The sequence below is a fragment of the Eleutherodactylus coqui genome, chromosome 7 (assembly GCF_035609145.1).
Source record: "Eleutherodactylus coqui strain aEleCoq1 chromosome 7, aEleCoq1.hap1, whole genome shotgun sequence".
In the NCBI taxonomy this organism is placed as follows: Eukaryota; Metazoa; Chordata; class Amphibia; order Anura; family Eleutherodactylidae; genus Eleutherodactylus; species Eleutherodactylus coqui.
In genome coordinates, this window is record NC_089843.1 from 120,977,530 (window position 1) to 120,999,348 (window position 21,819).

At 41.9% G+C, this 21,819-nt stretch overlaps 1 protein-coding gene across 1 annotated transcript in view; it reads right to left on the reverse strand.

Annotated features, from left to right (window-relative positions):
* Nucleotides 1-21,819, reverse strand: part of GUCY1B1 (guanylate cyclase 1 soluble subunit beta 1) — a 71,835-nt gene that overhangs the window by 29,337 nt on the left and 20,679 nt on the right. Inside the window, exons 3-7 of the mRNA XM_066573602.1 lie at nt 17,418-17,518; nt 13,674-13,792; nt 9,334-9,531; nt 3,115-3,345; nt 140-256 (exon numbers count right to left, since the gene is read on the reverse strand). Coding sequence (XP_066429699.1) covers nt 140-256; nt 3,115-3,345; nt 9,334-9,531; nt 13,674-13,792; nt 17,418-17,518 — 766 coding nt within the window. The remainder of the gene's footprint in view (nt 1-139; nt 257-3,114; nt 3,346-9,333; nt 9,532-13,673; nt 13,793-17,417; nt 17,519-21,819) is intronic.

The window sequence follows — 21,819 nt, forward strand, 5'->3', positions numbered from 1 at the left end:
ATCGTCCCATGTAAATCCTCCCTTGCTCTTCCAAAATAGCTATTAATTCAGTTTCTCTAATGTCATACGTCTGACTCTTTTAGTGATACACAGTAAAAGAAATATATGTACACCCATAACTCTATTATTGATCCTTTACCTTACTTCTCAGGACAAACACAGTGTTGATATGAGACAGGATTCCATGGAAGCTGATGTCAATATGTGGTCGTACCAAGGAGAACACTGACAGCAGGTTACAGTTTCCAGGCTGGAGCTATAAATTTAATAAAAATGAGCATTAATATTGATTATCCATTTAGTGCGGATTTGGCCACCATGGAATTCTTGTGGGTATTCCATTGCAGAATACCACACTGGTTCTGCAATGTCAGAGGGCGGCTTTATGTTGCGTACAAATTGGGTTTTTGTTGTGTTTGTATGGTCATCTTTAGGAAATGTTCAGATATGATGGATGCATTGAAAGCACAGTACAATGCAGGTGAATGGGGTCTAACAAAGGCATGAGATAAAAAACATCTGCATTCATTCTAAGGCATGCTGTGGATTTTTATGTCTGCTAAATGCCATATAAGTTGCAAATTTCTTCTGGGCTCTTGCTGTGGATTTAAATGCATAGTAATATTTATGGCAAATGTGATTTTCCATGTATTTGCACCCATATCCATATCGAAAAAGTTTCCACAGTGATGGAACATGCGTTAAAGCGCAAATATCTAGTTAGAATTACACTCTAATTGTACAAGTTGCAAAAGTAGTCATAGCCTATGTGTTAGGCCTCGTTCAGACGTGCGCTGTTTTGGCCCATTATAGGCGCGTGAAAAGATTGTATCCAAATAGGACCAATGGTTTCCTATAGAAGCGTTCACACGAAGGAATTTTAGACGTGCAAAAAGCTTGCACCAATCAAAGATAGGACATGGACTGCAATGCCTGCATCTAAGGTCTGTGCTGCTTGAAAAGGTAAGACCTGACCTATCTATGGTGCGTGATGAATTTCCATAGACTCCTATGGGAGCTGGATAACATGCACCACGGATAGTGTGTACGGGCAAATTCAAGTAGCTGGAATTCACCTGTTCATGCAATCTTTAGTGAAGTATAGGCGTGATCTTTTCACGCGCCTATACTGCGCTAAAACAGCGCTCATGTGAACGACTAGAGATGAGCGAGCATACTCGTCCGAGCTTGATGCTCGTTCGAGTATTAGGGTGCTCGAGATGCTCCTTACTCGAGACGAGCACCACGCGATACTCGTCTCGATTAAACGAGCACTGACCATTGAAAGCAATGGGATGCCTGCGTACGCGGGATGAATTGTCGGGAAGGACTTAAATATATAAGCCCTTCCCTGCAATTCATCTAGAAATGTGTAAAAATAAAAAATATATATATACTTACCTTGTCCCGGCAGAACGATGTTAGCCCATTGAATTCAATGGAGCCGCAATACAGCCGACTCCATTGAAAGCAATGGGCTGCCGGCGATCGCGGGATGAATTGTCGGGAAAGGGTTAAATATATAAGCCCTTCCCTGCAATTCATCCAAAAATGTGTAAAAATAAAAAATATATATATACTCACCTGGTGCCGGCAGACGGAGTTCAGTGCGGCAGGCTGCAGTTCTCCTGAACTGCTCTGAACAGCTGTGAGTAATATTGAGCAGCCGGGGATTTAAAATCCCCGCCTGCTGAATAAGATGCCTCTGATTGGTCACAGCCTGACCAATCAGAGGCCAGCCCTCACTCACACCCATTCATGAATTCAGCTCTCCTGCCCCTGAGCCAATCAGAGGCAGCCCTCACTCACCCATTCATGAATTCATGAATGGGTGTGAGTGAGGGCTGGCCTCTGATTGGTCAGGCTGTGACCAATCAGAGGCATCTTATTCAGCAGGCGGGGATTTTAAATCCCCGGCTGCTGAATACTACTCACAGCTGTTCAGAGCAGTTCAGGAGAACTGCAGCCTGCCGCGCTGAACTCCGTCTGCCGGCACCAGGTGAGTATATATATATTTTTTATTTTTACACATTTCTGGATGAATTGCAGGGAAGGGCTTATATATTTAACCCTTTCCCGACAATTCATCCCGCGATCGCCGGCAGCCCATTGCTTTCAATGGAGTCGGCTGTATTGACGGGTCTCACTCTTGCCGCTATTGTGGCTTAATAGTGGGACCTGGGAACTTGAGATACAGCCCAAAATGTAGCTCCTCGCCTGCCCTATTCGTTTCTGTGTCGTTTCCATCACTTTCTTGTGTTTTGCAGATTTTCACAAATAAAAACCTTAGCGAGCATCGGCGATATACAAAAATGCTCGAGTCACCCATTGACTTCAATGGGGTTCGTTACTCGAAACGAACTCTCGAGCATCACTGAAAGTTCGACTCGAGTAACGAGCACCCGAGCATTTTGGTGCTCGCTCATCTCTATGAACGACGCCTTATAGCTGATGGGAAAATTAAGAGTGTTGCCATAGGACTTATGGTTTTTATCGTGGCCAAAAAAGCAATTATTATTATGTATTTGAGAGCTTGCAGGGAATCTTTCTGCGAAGTACAGATGTGTCCACCCTTATCTTGACTTGAAGTTGTTAATGACTCCAATTTCACATGATACAAAAACTATACTTTCTCCTGCCATCCAGTCAGAAATTTAGGGCAGGTTCACATGAGCGTCATTTCATTGCGTATTACACACGCATAATACTCGGTGAATAGAGTCAATGAAAGTACATTGATATTCATTGATCCACTTACATTTACGTATATTCATTGCGTATAATAAGTGTGTAAAAAGAATGCAGCATGTTCTATCTAACTGTGTATTATACACGATACAACCCTATTGTTCTCTATGGCTGCGTATAAAATGCCGTACGTATGCAATTACACAGTGTATGTGCGGCGTTTATATGCAACGTCACTATGTGACAGAGCAGGAGATGCAAAAAAAGAAACAGGGAAGACTGCGCATGACAAAATATGTGGTGGTATGTGGCAATAAGCTGAACCACACAGCGGTAAAACACTGCATTATACACTGCATTTTAGAGCATGCTCGTGTGAGCCCGGCCTTATACATAAGACTGAGGGACAATGAGACAGATATTTACCTGGGGGAGAACTCTATAGATGGCATTTCCACACTGTGTGACAACCAGATCTCTATCAAACATTATATGAAAAGGGAACGCTTTGCAGAACGTGTAAGGACTGATACGGGATTCTTGAGTTCCATTTTCTTCAAATCTGTCCAGGTCTTCATAAAAGTCTTCCTCTCTGGAGTCCTTTTCTTCTATCAAGAACTGTGTGTGGTCACACTCCTCATTTCTTTGTTGAATGACCTTAGCAAAACATCAGGAAGCAAACACGTTTTATTTCTTATATAACCCATCCACATTGTCTATTATCTGGGAAAATGTAAAGTCCAGTTAAGTTAGACATAAATGTACACATTATATCCATCATTCCTCACAACACTGTTACAGTGCTCTTCACCTTGACTGTAAACGCAGTCAGTTTATCCCATGGCTATGCATTTTTGTAATCTCTAATGGTAAGTTTTTATAATTTATTGTAAATACAGTAAAATCATATTTCTAGTGAATTTTCCCAAATATAGGACTTAAAAGATAGTCAATCATAAAAAATTGTGTATCCAGATAGAAATGTTGAATGCAGTTATATCGTAGGCAGATATGTATATGATTACAAGACACGGGGTCTTGCTGCGAATGGCCATAAAAGTGCTTTCCCTGTTGCCCTAGGCTCTCAGAGACTACTCTTGTGTAGTGTACTTCTTGCGGAGACATGGTTGACTACTAGACATACCTCTATGATGTGCTAAAAGACATTTTGCCCAGTTACCCCTTAGTGACCAAGCTTTTTTGTTTTTTCCCATTTTCGTTTTTTCTTCCCCCCTTTTAAATTATCATAACTTCTTTATTTATCCATCAACGTAGCTGTATGAGGGCTTGTTTCTTGCGGGACGGTCATTTTGACGAATTGCCCATCATCTAGGCTGTTCTGACCAAGCTGTAAGAAGGTGTTGGTTACATGAGGGAATGCACACATGGTGACCAGATTTTGAATGGCCCAGACAGAGCACTGGTAGAGAGGATCGCTTGTTCCGTTGACAAGCATGAGCAGATCCAACAAATTTGTTGTCCACCATCCAGACAGAGGTGACAATTTCATTACAAAATCAAGTCTCTGACCGAACCATTTCCAGGTGCTTAGAAGGAAATTCCTGGTCATGGCTCCCATTATGTGTCCTGCCATTAGCACCCCAACACCATTGCTTTTGTTTGCAGTGGTATCATGACCAAGAAACCTGTATTATCTTTAGTGATGAGTCCAGATTCTATTTGGGAGCCAATGTTGGTTATGTTTGAGTATGGAGGCCTCATGGTGAGCTCTTCAATCCTATCTTTCCCTGTGGAAACATTGCTCCAACTGCTGGTATGATGATCTAGGGAGGCATTACATATGAAAGTCAGTAACACCTAGTAGTGATCGAGGGACACTAATAGCTCAGTGATATGTGAAGGGAATCTTGCAGTCACGTGTGTTGTCTCTCATGGCAGGGCTTCCAATAGGCATTTTCCAGCAGGATAATGCTTAGCTGCACACAGCAAAGATGTCACAGGAATGTCTCTGACAGGTTGCCACACTTCCTTGTACTGCCAATCGGCAGATTTATCGCTGATCGAACATTTATGGGACCAGCTGGGACGCCAGCTTCAGCAGCCAACAAGTTTGCAGGATCTAGCGTCCCAACTAGGGTGTATTCCTCCATGTCTAACCATATCTCATCATGTATCCAGGCTAGTGGTGGCCCAACAGGGTTCTAGAGCCTCCTTTGAATTCTACAGCTTTCTCCAATAAACCTATCCTTACACTCTTATCCAGTCTCTTATATATATCATCATTATAGACACACATGTAAAGTTTCATTCGAGCCCAACAGCTCATTCTTGGTGCACATTTTTCTTTTCTGGTCAATATCTGCATAACCCAAGATTTATTACAATTTGATAAAAAAAATGTGATAAGCTAGAATTTGCTTTCCCTAAGCACAAAAGGGAATCAATTGGGCACTAGACATCACCTAAAGAATATATAGTCATAAAGCTACAGGTTGTTGACATTAGTACTGTTGCGCCTACTGGATAACTCCTTCTTGCACCAAGGGAGTGCAAAATATTGGGCCTTGGAACTTGAGGGACCTCAGAAGCTGCACTGCATAAGAAGATGCCAATATTATAAATATGTTAGGTGGAATCCTTGTAAGAGACCCAACTCTCTGATGTCCAATGCCCTAATAGGCCATATACGAGCATGGGATTGTCCAATTGGGACACCATCTATAAAGTCTACCTCTCACTAGATTCTAGCTCACTTTACCAACCTTACCATACACAATTTTCTCCTTTCTTTCTGTAGCCAAATCATACATTGGAGCAATACTAATAGTGAGTAATGACAGCAGAAGTGAAACCCAAATCTTAGGAGTTTTATGGCAACTCCAAAGCATTTCTAAACTATACCATATGATTTCTTCAGTTATGACTGTATCATATTTTCAATTATTGTTTCAGTGGGAATTATCTGCAGATGGAAGACAGTTCTATGACTCCAGGGTGCCATAAACAAATTCTTCAGTTTAACAGCAATAAAAACCCGTAAGCATAAAATTACAGCAATAACCTATGCAACAAAACAGTAATGTGATCCCATTCTGACAACTGTTTCAAGAATCGCACCTCATTAAAGTAACACATCCACAGTCGAGTCGAAAGCAGCTGCAAGCAGTTAAGATCCACTCTTCAAGTACGCTTGGCCTTCGTGAGTTGCTAATCATTATACTGATTATTTCAGCTTTTATGCTACATTTAATTCTGCGGTTTTATTCAACTGCTTTCCTAATTATTTGTAAGAAGTAGCAATACTGTATTAACAGACTATCATCAAATTTCAGGCAATTAATTCCATGCAATGAGCATTTTTCCATGTTCAACTATGTAAATTCTGAATGACTATAAGTATACTTCTGCTGCCAAATTAAGAGACTGCTTAAGGGATAAACACACAGGACTAGTAATGATCTAATAAAAGTGTGACTGATGCTATATAATGCAGATGGCCAAGAATTTCTAAAAGTATTTTAATTAATTGCAGTGCAAATTTTTGACTTTATGAAAAGCCTCCTAATGCAAGAGAAGCTCCGTCACACATAATCAACTAATTAGCTGGTTAGAGGTTCCGTAACGTCTTCAAAGTATATTACGCCACACTTATGTTGGCATCACACAGTGTTTTCTGGAAAAACACTGTTTATTGGCACATTTAGGGCTTGTTCAGACGATCGTATATCGGTTGGGTTTTCACATCCAGCTGATATACGCTGCCCCTCTCTGCGAGGGGAGGAGGCAGGACCTGGGCAGTGCACTGAGCTCCCATCCCCTCTCCACCCCTCGCCACTGTTTGCAGTGGGAGGGGGCAGGCTGGGGATGGAACGTAGCTCCACCCCCGTCTCGACCCTCCTATTGCAAACAGTGGTGTCGGGTGGAGAGGGGGCAGGAGCTCAGTGCACTGCTTCCGACCTGTCCTGCCTCCTCCTCCTGCAGACAGGGGCAGCGTATATCAGCCAGGCATGAAAACCCTGACCGATATATGCACATCCTAATAAGCCCTAACTCTGGTAAAAAGATACTGCAACCAGGTGTTAGCTGTAAGGTGATAGGGAAATACTGTATGGAAGGTGCTATAAACAGTGCTGGTTTTGGTGCATTTTAGGGACCATGGTGGCTTGTTCAAAATACAGCATGGCCGATGTATCCCTTTTTTCAGGAGGCTTCCCTAGTTTTGCTATAAGAGACAAAAATTGTGCCTAAGAAAAAACACGTAAAAAATGTGTGATTTAAAAACAACACAAAAACAACTTGCAAAGAGCATATGAAATTCTAAGTGATTTTTTTTAACAAGCCAGAAAAACGGTGTGAAGAAAACCTTAAAGTTTTGCCGATGTTTCTATTTTTATCTTAAAGGCAGAGGGCAGACAATAGTGGAAAATAAAGAAAAAAGCCACACTCACCTGCCCAATGGTCTTCTCTGTAAAGCACTGCCTTTCTAGTCCTAACCGGACTAATCCCAGAAGTGCTGTTTAATACCCCCCAATCACTAGCCTCATGAGCTTCTGTACATGAACTTATGTGACTGCTGAGGCCAGTGATTGGTGAGCAGTCATAAAAGTGATGGACAGTATGTGACTGTTGCAGTCACTTCCGAAACTGGACCAGTGGGGACCGTAGTGGCAATGTTTGGCAGGGAAGGCCATTGCAAAGGTGAATATGGCGCTCTTTGTTATATTTCTGCTCCTGCCTTTTTAAATTTTGAAAAACTCCTTAGTAACTAGGATACGCATTCCCTTGCATATTGTTGGACACGCAACTTCTGGAAACCCCTAAATCCTCAAAATGAAGAGGCCACAAAGCTAATTTAGTAAACTAGATTGATGGGATGTTCGCTACTCGAACATAAAATGGATCCATTCACATTTGCGATGTTTCCCTGCATGGCACCGCGTTGTGATGCTATGCAGGGAAAAAAAATCGCAACAGGTTCTTTTTTGCGATATTGCCCATTGTTTTCAATGGGAGAACATGGCAATCCCCTGTCATGGCTGTGACAGCTGCTCTGGGGAATTCCTTCAGCCCCACAGGGATTCGAGGCTGTTTCCATGTGAAAACACCTTTCATCCAAGGGGTTTCGACATGTATTGCGAGGGCGATATTGGGCCATGACACACAGCCTGATATCGTCCTCACCAGTGGGAAGGAGCCCTGACTCTCCCTAGCGGTGCTGTTGGCTGAAGCACAACCACGCTGCTAGACTTAAAGGGGTTGTCTTGCGCCGAAACGGGTTTTCTTTTTTTTCAATAGGCCCCCCGTTCGGCGCGAGACAAACCCAAGGGATGGGTTAAAAAAAAAAAATATATATATATATATATATATATATATATTACTTACCCGAATCCCCGCTCTGCGACGACTTCTTTCTTCCTTCTCCAAGATGGCCACCGGGATCTTCACCCACGATGCACCGCGGGTCTTCTCCCATGGTGCACCGTGGGCTCTGTGCGGTCCATTGCCGATTCCAGTCTCCTGATTGGCTGGAATCGGCACACGTGACGGGGCGGAGCTACGATGATGACGCGGGACCAGCTCTCCGGCACGAGCGGCCCCATTCACCAAGCAGAAGACCGGACTGCGCGTCTAAAAACGCCAGAAGACAGCGAATTTAGACGGAGCCATGGAAACGGGGACGCTAGCAACGGAGCAGGTAAGTGAATAACTTTTGTATGGCTCATATTTAATGCACGATGTATATTACAAAGTGCATTAATATGGCCATACAGAAGTACTTAACCCCACTTGCTGCCGCGAGACAACCCCTTTAACATAGGAACTTTGACCTGGCCTGACAGTCACTCAATGTATCAAACTGAAATTCTATGATTTTACGACGGTGGTGAGGATGTCACAAATCTAATCAAACCAAAATCATCCACCAAAGGTCATGCAAAAGGGTCAAAGTGTGGTGCAAGAAAAAGCCTGTATGCTTGTTATATTAGATTTACAAAAAAGACAACTTGCAAGAGCATTTCTATCAGGATGGTTCCTTCTCTCCAGCACTATGAACCATCCTGATAGCAATATGCATTAGATCTCTGGGAAAAATGTTCAGAAAATGACTAGATCCGATGATTATCCAAAAACAATATTGATCATAGTTAATAACAATGTATTATAGTTTGTCTATAGGATTATAGAGTTAACATACACAGCAATGTTGGCACCGGATTACCCCCTAAACCCAGAACACTGTGCATATACAGTATTTATGGATTGTATTAGAGCTAGCCCAATATGTGCTTTACGGTCCTATGAAATACTATGCAGTCGTGCTACTAATCTATACATGCCATATAACCTTATCTGGCTGGATAGCTTAAAGGTTAGACTATCAGAAGGAAAAAACCCAAACTGTCTCGAATGTAACATACAATTTGGACAATTCAATTAAGGGGTTTTGCTGGTCGTAAATCTTGATGACCTGTCAACAGAACATTCACTTTGATGGGAGGTGTGCCTGCAATACTACTATGGGCCATTACACAATGTACAGAGCTATCTGTTCCCACTCTGTACTGGGTGACAGCTGGCACAGCAAACAGCTGAGATCAGCCAGGGTCTGTCGATCAATTGTTGATGACATTCTGTGGATAAGTCATTAATTTTTAAAAACTGTAAACTCCTTTAAAAACTCACCTTCATATCTATCTCTGTTCCATGGATCTGTTGTGCCACTGTCTTGATAATCCCAATGACAATATCTTGCAGTCCTTCTCTCTCTGAATAGTAGTGTAAAATTAGTCCTTTTCCTTTCTCTGCATCAGTGCATCTAAATGACGGAGCACGCATACCTGGATAGATAGTACCCAAGTGATCATGCAGAGCATCTAGGTTCTAAAAATATGAAGAGAATGGCAAATTGAGATTTGTTAAAATAAATCTTCCTCTTTCAACAATACAGGATATATGAGAACATGTAAAAACGGAGGACTATTCAGACATTGCTGAAATCGACAACCAGAGATTCATTCAAATTGTTGAGCCTACCCAAGCCCCACCAATAGCAAATTACTGCAACCTGTAGCTATAGATGGGGGCTTCTCTCTCAATATACAGAACTTATGCTATGAGTTTAAAGAGAATCTTAGACGACCTACGTTTGGCTCAGTAGACATGTAAGGGATCGGCTAGAGCTCCTTTAATAAAGAATTAAAATGCACCCATATTACAGCAATGTGAAATGCGTCCGAGTTTGAAATATGTAATTTGATTATCTAGAATACTTTAACATTTCAGAAATAATACTGGATTCAGGCTTGGTTGTAGATGTGCATCCTTGCTACCCAGCTGGAGACAGCTTAATTTACTGTGCTGTTGGTATCCTTTCTTTTCTATTTAGGTACTTCAAGTAGTATCTGTCAGGTCAATGATCAGCAGTGATGGCAGCAGCAGCAAACCTCTGGGAGGAGAACAATGAGGGGTAGTCTGTGTAATGTGAGGGGACTACCATAATGGAGTGGTTCTGATGGTGGTAGAACAATTAGGGGAGGTTTCTGAGTCTCTGATTTGGAGAGAACAATGAAGGGCATTCTGCCATGGGGCATAACAATAACGGGCATTGTCTGATAGGGAGAGAACAAGGTTGGACAGTCTCTGATGGGGGTAGAACAATGAGAGGCAGACTGTGCGATAGGCAAGGGACAATAAAGGGGGGTCTGTGTGATAAGGGGAAAACAATGAAGAGAGGATTGAGTGAGGGGGAGAACAATGAGGGACAGTCTGTGATAGGGGAAGAAAAATGAGAGGTAGTCTGTGTGATGGGGGTGTGTGACCATGAGAGGCAGTCTATGTTAGGGAGGAGAACAAGGAAGGGGCTTACAATAAAGGGCAGTCTCTGTGATGGGGGAAAACAATGATGGGAAGTCTGTGTGATGAGTGGTAAAGACCATGAGGGTCTGTCTGTGCAAGAGAGGGAGAACCATAAGAGGCAGTCTGTGTGAGATTACGTGTTAGTGGCAACAGCACAACGGCACTAATAAATGTGCAGCACGATGGGGCTGGGTTGTGAATAATGGGGAGGTGGGGGGAGGGTGTTGGGAAAGCGTAGAACCAAAGAGATTTGTGTTAAAAATTTTGTAGAGATTAAATGCTGCTTATATAAGTCATCATAGCGGTCTGGGCAGATGGAGAAGATAAGGAAAGAAAATGTCTATAATCAGAAAATGATGCCTGTAAGTCGCTGGATTTAATTGGTTATTATGCCTTTGACAGCGTCTGATCAATATTTTATTCATGTGTCTGGGTATCTGGTCACTATATGATCACTGTATGATTCTAGTCTCAATATGGAGGTAATTTTAGCAATTCTGTAGTGTTATTTTATTGAACAACATGGTGCTATTATCCAGTCTCAGCATGGTGGTGTTACACAGTCACTGTATTTATTATTATTTGGGGATAGGATTATATCGATCACAGTTTTTGGTAGAGCATAGTGTGCCCTGTATTTCCCAAGAGAGCCTGAGTCTTGGGGAGCACAGTCCACAACACTGAACACCAGGACCTGGCCGTGCTCAAATCAGCAATGTCATTTGTCAACATTACTGAGTGGCATTTACATTTACCAGCAGTGAGCAACAAGCCATCCTAGGCACTGGCTCATACAATGATTATTGATAATTATTCTTGCTCTTCTCCTTTGTTAAAGGGAATCTGTGAGCAAATTTTAGTAATGTAAGCCAAGAGCTGTGCTGCAATATTGACAGTGCTGTTTCTAAACTCTTTTTGGTTGGTCTGATAATAAAAGCATGCCTCAGTAACTGGAGCACTAAGTTCTCCGGCACCGTATATAAATGAGGCAGAGCGGTCCAGTGAGCATGCTGGAGCATCTCTGTTAGCAGCCTGTTTGTCCCCAAACAGTCACTCTCGCCTCCTCAGACCTATGTAGCGCTGCCAAGTTTGACAAGAGCGTTGTGCGCATATCAACAGCAGATACATTATCCCTTTTGTGGGCAGATTCATGTTGCTCATCTGCGAATGTTCCGCCTGTGAACCGCGTGATGCTCGTACGAGACTTGGCAGTGATATGTGGATCTAAGCAGGCGAGAATAGCGGACTTTGGGAACAAAAGTTCTTTGGTCCGGTAGATCTATTGGACTACTCTGCCTCATATACATATGGTAAGGGAGAGCTTTCAGCTCCAATTACTAAGGTATGCTTTTATTATAAGACCATAAGCTGCACGCTACTGTATGTCCTGACACGTTCCTATCATAACCAGCATTAACGTTTCCTGCAATTTGGGCTACAGTAGCTCTTCTGTGGAATCAGCCCAGACAGGCTAACGTTTGCTCCATATGCTCATCATAGAGTCTTGGGTACTCATGACTGTCACCATTTCATTGGTTGTAGTTTCCTTGGACCACTTTTTGTAGGACTGTACTAACAACTGCATTCTAGAAACACCCCACAAGACCTGCAAGTTTGAAGATGCTCTGATCCAGTTGTCTGATCACAATTTGACCCTTGCAAAATCGCTCAGATCCTTATACTTACCAATTTGTCCTGTTTTCAATACATCAACTCCAAGGATGGACTAGTGCCATTGTCATGAAAATCAATGTTATACACTTCACAGTAGTTAATACTATGACTGATCAGTGACTGTCTGTAGAACACAATATTAATTTATATAAATATTACTTAAAGGGAACCTGTCACATGCCTACAGAACCATAAACTAAGTTATGGTGCCATTAGGGGAGGTGACAGGGAGCCGGGGGATGTATTTTTTTATAATCACCACCTATCCCGATCCCACACGGTCACCTCCCAAAGTCTGCACATCGCATGACACTCTGATTCATTTTCAGATTGCCATATGCGCTCTCTCATACAAGTTCATGGGAGAGCGCGCTCACGGCAATCTGAAAAGCCAGATTTTCATACGGCACGCAGATTTGGGAGATCGGATGAGCAGGGGCGTAACTATAGAGGATGCAGGTGATGCGGTTGCACCAGGGCCCAGGAGCCTTGGGGGGCCCATAAGGCCTCTCTTCTCCATATAGGAAACCCAGTACTATGAATAAAGCATTACAGTTGGGGGCACCGTTCCAGGTTTTGCATTGGGGCCCAGGAGCTTCAAGTTACGCCTCTGCGGGTGAGTATAAAAAATACATCACCGGTCTTCCTGTCACCTCCAGTAACAGCATCATAACTTAGTTTATAGTGCTGTGCTGACAAGTTCCCTTTAATATTAACCCTTTCCAATCCAATTTGTATCCTGGTTTTCCTTGGAGGCTTACTCTTTTTCTGCAGTTATTAAACAGCGCTATATGCTGGCTAAAACCAGTACTGCTTGAGATGACATGTTGGTTAGGCTCCGACAGCAGAAGGCTGACAATATACATTAAGAGAACCCTGACGGACGTCTTCAAACATCGGAGCTGTGCAGACTTAAATCATAATGTCTTCAGAGGTCAGACAGTGGATTGGAAAGGGTTAAATTGTGAAATAATGCTAATTCCAATCAGAATACGCTGCATAAACTCCTCCAATTTAAAACAAATTATGGGCACAACTCCACCAAAAAAGTTCCCTAGTTTACGGACTGTCTATGAATTTATGGGCAGCTGGATACATGGCAAAGTTTCAAGCCATCTGAAATCTTTCTTTAAGGAGAAGGGAAATCTAGTGAGGTTCATCCCACGGCAATCTTACCATAACATTTCATTTGCTAGAAGAGAGTGGATACCACTATCCGTCCTTCTCACATTGCAGCATAATTGATTTCCTTTTTATTTTGCAATGCAAACCTTAAAAGCTCACTTGAGACTCTTTAGTGTTCCATGATTTACTGACTCTTATCTTGCTTTTCAGAACTGTTATTGATTTTTTTTCATGTCTAAGAAATAACAAGGCTTATATATCTGCTTGGTATTTTACAGTCACTATGCAGCAAGTGTCAAAAATTATCATCTGCCGTGATTTATCACTTTCTGTTAAGCTTGTTTGTGCGCAACAAAACAGGAACTGACCTGCAAGAACTCCCTGACATTGGATCCAAGAACCCGAAGAATTGTGTCATATCCAGACTCTTGGCAAAAAACAAAAAACATATTTCCAAACATTTGGAGAATATCTCCGGCGTTGAGATCTGTAGAACAATTCAAGCGAAAAAGAAGATTTATGTAAATTTTATACAGGAGGGTTTAGGATTACTCGAAAAGAAACCTTCAACACATAGTAAACACATACTGTATTACTAAAAACATACAAATGTACAAAAATGCCTACATCATACATCCCATCCAGTTAAAATAGTGCCATAAGAGCAAGGATGACTATGAGGTGGAGATCAACTCTACCCATTGCTATAAAAGCATTGGGGGAGATTTTCTGAGCTGAAAGCACCAGAATTCTAACTCAAGTTACTCAAAAAGCAGGTATACATGCCTGGTACTACAACCACAGCCTTTGCGGAAAATAATTGTGAATAATTGCAAAAGATTGCGGATGAATGTGGTTTTCCACGCGGATGTACATATATGCACAACATATCGTTCGGGCAAAACAAAGATCTCTCCCCACCAGCTGGCATTCCGGTCTTTCTATCTATTGTCCTATCAAGGTGTGAGCATTAGACGCAATGTTAATTGTGTATGAGCTGCAGATCGCTTGCTTCTATAGAGATCTATTGAAGCCGTCCGCACAGAATCCACGTTAAAATAGAGCATGCTGCGATTTTTCTTCTGCTCGCAGGATATGAAATTCGTATCTGCAAGTGTAAAGGAACTCTTCAGTGCGGGACGGTAGAGATGAGCGAGCGTACTCGGTTCGGGTGTTTTTGCAATTGAGCACCGATTTTTCCGAGTAACTAACTACTCGAACGAAAAGATTCGGGGGGCACCAGGGGTGAGCGGGGGTTGCAGCAGAGGGGAGTGGGGGGGGGGGAGAGAGAGCTCCCCCCTGTTCCCCACTGCTATCCCCGCTCCACCACGCCGCCCCACGGTGCCCCCCGAATCTTTTCGTCCGAGTAGTCAGTTACTCGGAAAAAGCGGTGCTCGAGTGCAAAAACACCCGAACCGAATACGCTCGCTCATCTCTTCCGGACGGTGATCGCAGAGTCTGCAATTCAAATCTGTTCGTGTAAGCCCAGCCTTAAGGTACATTTACACACACAAATGATCGCTCAAAGTCCGTCAGAAACTGAGAGTTTTGAGTGATCCTTTAGCATATACTTAGCCCATTAGCAGCTAGCTAGCTTCATTTGCATGTATTTAGAGAGCATCACATGATCTGTTCTCTAAATACATCACTATTGTTCTCCAGCGTGATAGCAGCTGGTAGGTTATCAGCGCTGCCCCTGGAGAACTCAGCATGCGGTCCTTTTTATCAGTACCGATGGATTTTAAGCTGAGCTGAACTCAGAGATAGACGAAAAGTGCATGGTGAGTGCATGATGGGAGCACCTTTAGAAACAATGATTAGCGCTCAAAAGATGGCTTTTGAGTGAATTTTGAGCGATCATCATTGTGTGTAAAAGGGCCTTTAGGGTGTATCTACACAGGTCACAGAAAAACTGACTGCTTTCTATGCAATTTTCACACTTTCTTCAAGCAATTTTCATGCGTGTTATTCTCTACTCTGCACATTTTGATTCTTTTTTATGCGTTCCCCAAAGTAACTTGCATTAAAAATGCATTGCAGTCGCATGAAAATCGCATGACATGTGACTGCAATATGTTTTTTTAATGCCTCCATAGAAAATACTGGGCAATTCTTCAAGCAGAATCACACAGAAATAGGACATAGAGCGATTTGTCTACCTTGGACTATAGGTCCAAGAGAAAAATCTCTTGGGTGAGTTGACCCATTCAAATGAATGGCTACTTTGCCCATGCGAGTTCTGTCCATCTCAGGACCAGATAGAATTTGAACAGGAAGATCGCCTTCGTGAATACATCCTTAGGGCCCGTTCAGACTAGCATGTTTTCGCGCACATACACGCGCGCACAAAACTGCGCTCCTATATAAAACTATGGAGTTCCTATGAAGTGTTCACGTGGGCGTGTTTTTAGTGCGTGCGAACGCGCGCAGCAACGAATAAAGGGCATGCGTACCAGTTTGCTCCGTACTGCGCTGCTCTTAACATTGGCTCCTATGGAACACGCTGCACGCGAGTCCGCTCGTGTGAACGACCCAATAAGACAGCAATGTAATTTTATTTATTTTTTATGCTAAAGCTAAATGGTTTTGTGTCTTTCCCTTGGCATAAAGCACTCCATGTTGTGTTCCGGATGTGTTTGGTTGTAAACACCATTAAACGATGCGCAGCCTGTTATATAAAGGAAGAAACTTAGTAATCCAAAGTTCGCTGGGGCGCCAAAGAAATTGCGTATCTCACAACTATCAATACTTAAAATACTGGCGCTGTGTATATTGGCTGGGATGCTGATACAGCTCAAGGTATGAAGCGCATCTACATGCGCTCCATGAAGCCAACATCACATTTACTAACACGCATATATAAAGCACGGACCTTCGTTCATGCGCATTTTTGTGCGCACGTTCAAACGCGCGCATGTGTGTCGCGCATTAGCGCATACGCTCGTCTGAACGGGCCCTTAGTGACGGAAGATTAAACTAGCAGTGCTGAGGGTTTTTTCCCTTCTTTTTTAAAATCTAATAACACTTTTGGCTGCTGGTTTTATTTATTTATTTTTCTTAAAGGGGTATTCCAGGATATTCTTTCTTTTTGATGACTGACAGGTATCCACCACTTGGTATCCCTGTTGATCAGCTAATTTGCAGGGCTTCTGTCACAGTAGTTAGCGCAAGAATCAGCAAGTACTGACCATAGCACAGCGGCCCGGATTGTTATTACAGGGCCAGCTTCAGTTGAATTCGATGTGAGCTAGACCCTACAATACCAACCGAGGCTGCTACGCTATAGTTAGCACTTTCTGCTTCCTGTACTGACCATAGTGACAGCGGTACCAGAAATCAGCTGAACGGCGGGGATCCAAAGTGGCAGATCCCCGTCGGTCATCAATAGAAAAATAAAATCCCAGAACGATCCTTTAAGTCTCTAAAATCCCCTTCAATTAGGAATGAACCCCTGAAAACTTTACATATATTTACATGGAACTAGCTACAGCACTACAAAAACAAGTCAATCACATGTCATTGCAACAATAATCTCGAAATGTAATTGGGCATTAAGGAATCTGTTTCAGACTTTTATACTTCATCCATAGAACAGCTATGGGGTTAGAAAAAAAAAAAAAAAAAGGTCCAGCCCATGGACAATAGAGGAGCTTTAGGACAAAAGCCAACCTTTTTTTGTCTAATTCATATAACCCCTTTCAAACTATGTGCGGTACCGTTTGCGGTCACCCATGCAAACGGAAAAAAGCAGGGTCAATTTGTAATTCCTACTTTTAAATAATCTTCTGACAGCCCACACAACATATATTGGGACGGGCTGGGATGGATCAAATTCTATGCTTCTATATGGCAAGGGAAAGCATGTCCTTAAAATGTCCTACAGCTCAGGCTGTTGATAATATTTAAAAGCCTGTCTAGAAACAATGCAACAATCTCATAGTGTAAGCGGCTCAGTAATAACACTGCACGTTAAATATATTCATTACATAAACTTCAGGTTTATAAACACAGAGGAGTAAAAATAGATGAGATAGTCATGAACGAGAATTGCCTTCCTACCAAACTTCCTGTAACAGTTATCACAGTTTTCCAGAAGTTAACATTTAACTTACTGAGCACTTTGCTTGCTGCTGATACAAGGTCGTAGGTTTTGGAGTCATCATAAATTATTCTCACCAAGAACTGTCCCTCTTCATCCAGCTGCGCTTCTCGTCTACAAATACAATGGACAGCTATTATTGAGCATGGAAACAGTTTATGATGCATCATCCAACAATAATAACGCTATAACATAATCATCATAAATATGTAAAAAAAATAGTGAAAAGAATTTTATTCTACTTACCTCCCCTATCTGCCCTATGTGATAGGAGTTCAAATAAGAAAAAAAGTACTCCGCGCTTCACAGGTTAGGGAAAAATGTTGAGGTGAATGTTGGTTTACCTCAACATTTATCCCTAACCCGTGAAGTACTTTTGGAACTCCTATTGTTTACATGGTTCCCCAGGACTGGTGAGCCTCTATTGACTCCTGGACGTCTCTCCAGCATACCCGCTGGATCGTGGAAGGAGATTGTGACTGACAGGCGAACACGGACTGCAGGTGCTGGTTGGCTCCGTAATACCCGGGTGACCCACCAAGCACCGGGTGAGTGCCAATATTGATCTTTCTACTGATACCAATAGATTATTAATCCAGGACGCATGAGGCGGCGCTCATATATTTTTATTATGTCTGCCCTATGTATACACTAGACATCAGCGGCATTGTGTCTATAGTAACATGAACTTGCTATACATTTCCATTTTATTATTAAAAGGGTTGTATGAGATTAGAAATAGAGTATGGATGTTTTCTCCTAGAAACAGCACCACTTTTGTCCATGGCTGTGTCAGGTATTGCACCTCAATGCCATTTACTGGAAACAAACTGAGCAACAAAACCATACATAACCCATGGACAAAAATGTCACTGCTCCTAGAAAAAAGCAGCCATGTTTTTATAAGCTGATAAAACCACCATAAATTGTTAATATCTAAGTGCTAAGCATATGGGCAATACCATTTAGGCTGCATTCACACATAGCTGCTTTTTTTGTGCAGATCTGCAGCAGGTTTCACCCCTTAAATTTGAATTCAATTGAAAGGGTGAAATCTGCTGCAGATCCGCATAGAACCCTGCAACAATATCTGCAGCAAATGCACTACATGTGAATGCACCTTTAACATTATTCTCCTTTTTTGCCCTAAAGTGTCAAGTTTGCTTACCACTGTGGGTGTTTTTTTACTAAATAGGCTTAAATGTTTGGGCTGATTTCTTCATCTATGTTTTCTTAATATATCTTTACAGCTGTTGGAGATTTATGTTTCTGATATTGAGCATTGACATGGATTTTAAGGGGAACCTGCCACCAGGTATGAGCACCATAAACTAACTTACAGCAGGTTCCCTGGAGTCGGGGAGTGTGCACACACAGTGTGTAGCCAGCAGCTCGGCTGCACAGTCCGCACAGACTATTGGCGTTGATAGTGCTGGTTCGGGGAGATGGGTGAGTATAAGAAAAACCTTCCTGGACTCCAGTGAACCTGCCGTATAAGCACAAAACTTAGTTTATGGTGCTCATACCTGGTGACAGGTTCCCATTAAAGGATGACATACTGGCTACCAGCAGCCACCTCTAGAGTAAGCTAAGAAGTTTATTGTATACTGTCTTATTATTGAGTTCAATCTAAAAACAGTTCACAGTGACTTCCTTAGCTCCCTCTAGAGGTGGCTGCAGATAGCTAGTATGTGATCTCGGGATGAGTGAACTTTTGAAAAATTTGGTTCAGCCGAATTTCGCAAAAGGTTGGATTTGGTCCGAATTAGTTCAAACCAAACTGGACCTTCACCAATACTGGTGTATAGCACTATCTCAGAGCAACAAAGGCCTAGTATAATACTCTTAGGTCACCTAGGGGTGTATCTAAGTACTTTTGAGTAATTTTTAGGAAAAGTTAATGAAAAAAGAAAGAAGGGAAAAGAAGAAAAAAAAAGGAAGGAAAAACATTTTTTCAGCTTTTTCTTTTTTTCTTCTTTTAGCAGGTTCAGCAAAGACTAACCAACCGTTGTTTAGGTTTTTGCTAGACTGAACTTTTAGCAAAGTTCAACCCAAAAACAGGGTTCTGCTGTTTTGCTTCGCTTTAACACTAATATGATCCTTTAAATCTAAGTCTGGGCAGATTTAGAGCTCTAAAAACACTATAAACATATTAATCAGCACAGAACTCTGGACCTGACTTTATGGGTGCTTTCACACAGAATTGAATATTCTGCACCAAAATCCACACTGCTAACATATTTATTTTGATGTATGGCCGAACTCTGTCAGCAATGCCACATCAAAATCTGTATTTAGCCATGTGGATTTTGGTGCAGAATTCTGCGAGGCATATTGCGCAATAGTCCGCTTCCTAAAGAAAGCTCTACTTGCTGTTCAATGTTCCACTATACTTCTATACCATGAATGCTTTAGACCAAGTTGTTACCATATATTTCAGTTGTGCCTTCCCGTCTGGAAGCCTCATGTAGTCCAGGTTTTAGGACTATATATGGCTTGACATATTACGAAACCAAGCACATTTTTCTATCATGATGCAGCTTCTATAAATCAAAGCAGAACATTTCATTATTTTTTAGAATTTTGTGAATATCTCGAAATTTGTTCTTTTATGAGCAGAATATGATTTCATTAGGAGGATGTGTTGTTCTGTTTCAGCGGGGGTTTCCAGACCCCTAATAAGCTCCAGCCTGCTTCACACGTCAAAAAATACCAACAAGCTGACTTGTGAATTTGGCAGTCGCTTACTGGCCTCAGTGATGATGTACAGTGCCTGGAGACCCTGATAACTTGTCTATGTACGACACATCATCACATTGGAGGCAAGGTGTGATGGGGGACAAAGGATCTGGAAGTGCCCGATTACTGATATTTAAATAGTAAGAATATTGCAATTTGTTACTTTTTATCACTTGGAGCAGGTTGGAGTTTAAGGTAAATCACAAGGAACGTATTCTGCGCAGCAGCGTAATCTGTGATCAATCCGAGAAAAAATTCTGCATGTTTTCAGCAGATTTGGAATTCACACCATGCATTGTGGCAAAAATATGCAGTACAACAGAATCCAAAATCCTCACCACAGGTCAATTTTGCAGATTTTTTTTTTTGCTGTGTGATTGACATTTTTTTTAAATCTCATCCATTATGCTAGAACTGTAAACAGATTTTGTGCACGCAATTCCACTGTAGAACATCGACCGCATGCACAAATCCTTAATGTAGGACACTAAATTCAACTCATAGGTCTGCATGTTTCCGCTAAGCACGTCAAGTTGAAGTTCATCCTGCCATAAGGCATTTGAAAACAATTACTTTTGTACCTTTCACTAACTTGATAAAAATAAAAACTACGTTTGTAGCTACAGTTCCATTTCTTGCTTATTTCATGAAAGGCCTGACATTTTAGCCCCTTAAAGACCGGAGTGTTTCAGTTCTAAAGGACCAGACATTTTCTAGCAGTTTTACCCATGTGGTGGTTTTATGGCTCCATTTTTTCCTGCCAAAATGATTTTTTCTGCATTTTTTGGTCACATGTAGGGCTTTTTTTTTAATACCTTTCTTCACTAAAATTTTTTTCCCCTTTTTTTATTTTATTAGTGTTAAAGTGTGCAAAAAGATTTTTTACATTTATAGTTCTTTATTTTTAAACTTATTATATTTACATTAAAATAAAGTATAGGAATGGTTTCAACATGTTGTTTCAAATGTTTTGATATATAATTTTTATAATCGCGAATTACAGGGAAGATATGGCAACGGTTTATGTTAGTGTTGACGGTGGGACTTATATACCGTGCAAATAATTATTTTTATTTTTTATTTTATTATGCAATTGATTTAACTCATTTTTGTAACTTTTTTTTGTTAACATCCATTATCTGCCATGGCATCATATAAGACCTCTGGGGGTCATTCACACTGTATTTTTTGTTTCACACATCTCCACTGGAACTGGAGCATCTGCAGGAGCAGCATCCATAGGAGCCCCAGTTATAGGGGAAAACATCCCCTTAGATTGCCCGTAGTCACTATTAGAGCTGGTCAGGGGTCTGCTGAGACCCTGCAGCTCTGACATGCTAGAGTCGCCGGCGATCCTGTGATTACTGGGTGCTGTGCAGGAAACATCAAAGTGCTATGTAAACGTGTAAATGAGAAGGAAGAAGCTGTTAGGCTGCCTGTCCACGGGCGTTGCGGTATCTTCGCCGCCTGGGAGCAGGAGCCCGCAGACGGATCTCCGCTGTCAGTCTATCTAACAGATAGGCTGACCGTTGAGAATCACGGTAATTCGCAGCTATGATTCTCCGCTCGTGGACAGGGGGAAGCGCTTTCCATAGCAAAGCAATGAAAATCCACCCGTTGACAGGCAGCCTTAAAAACCACTTCTGTCTTCTCCATCATATCCTCAGCTGTGCCTG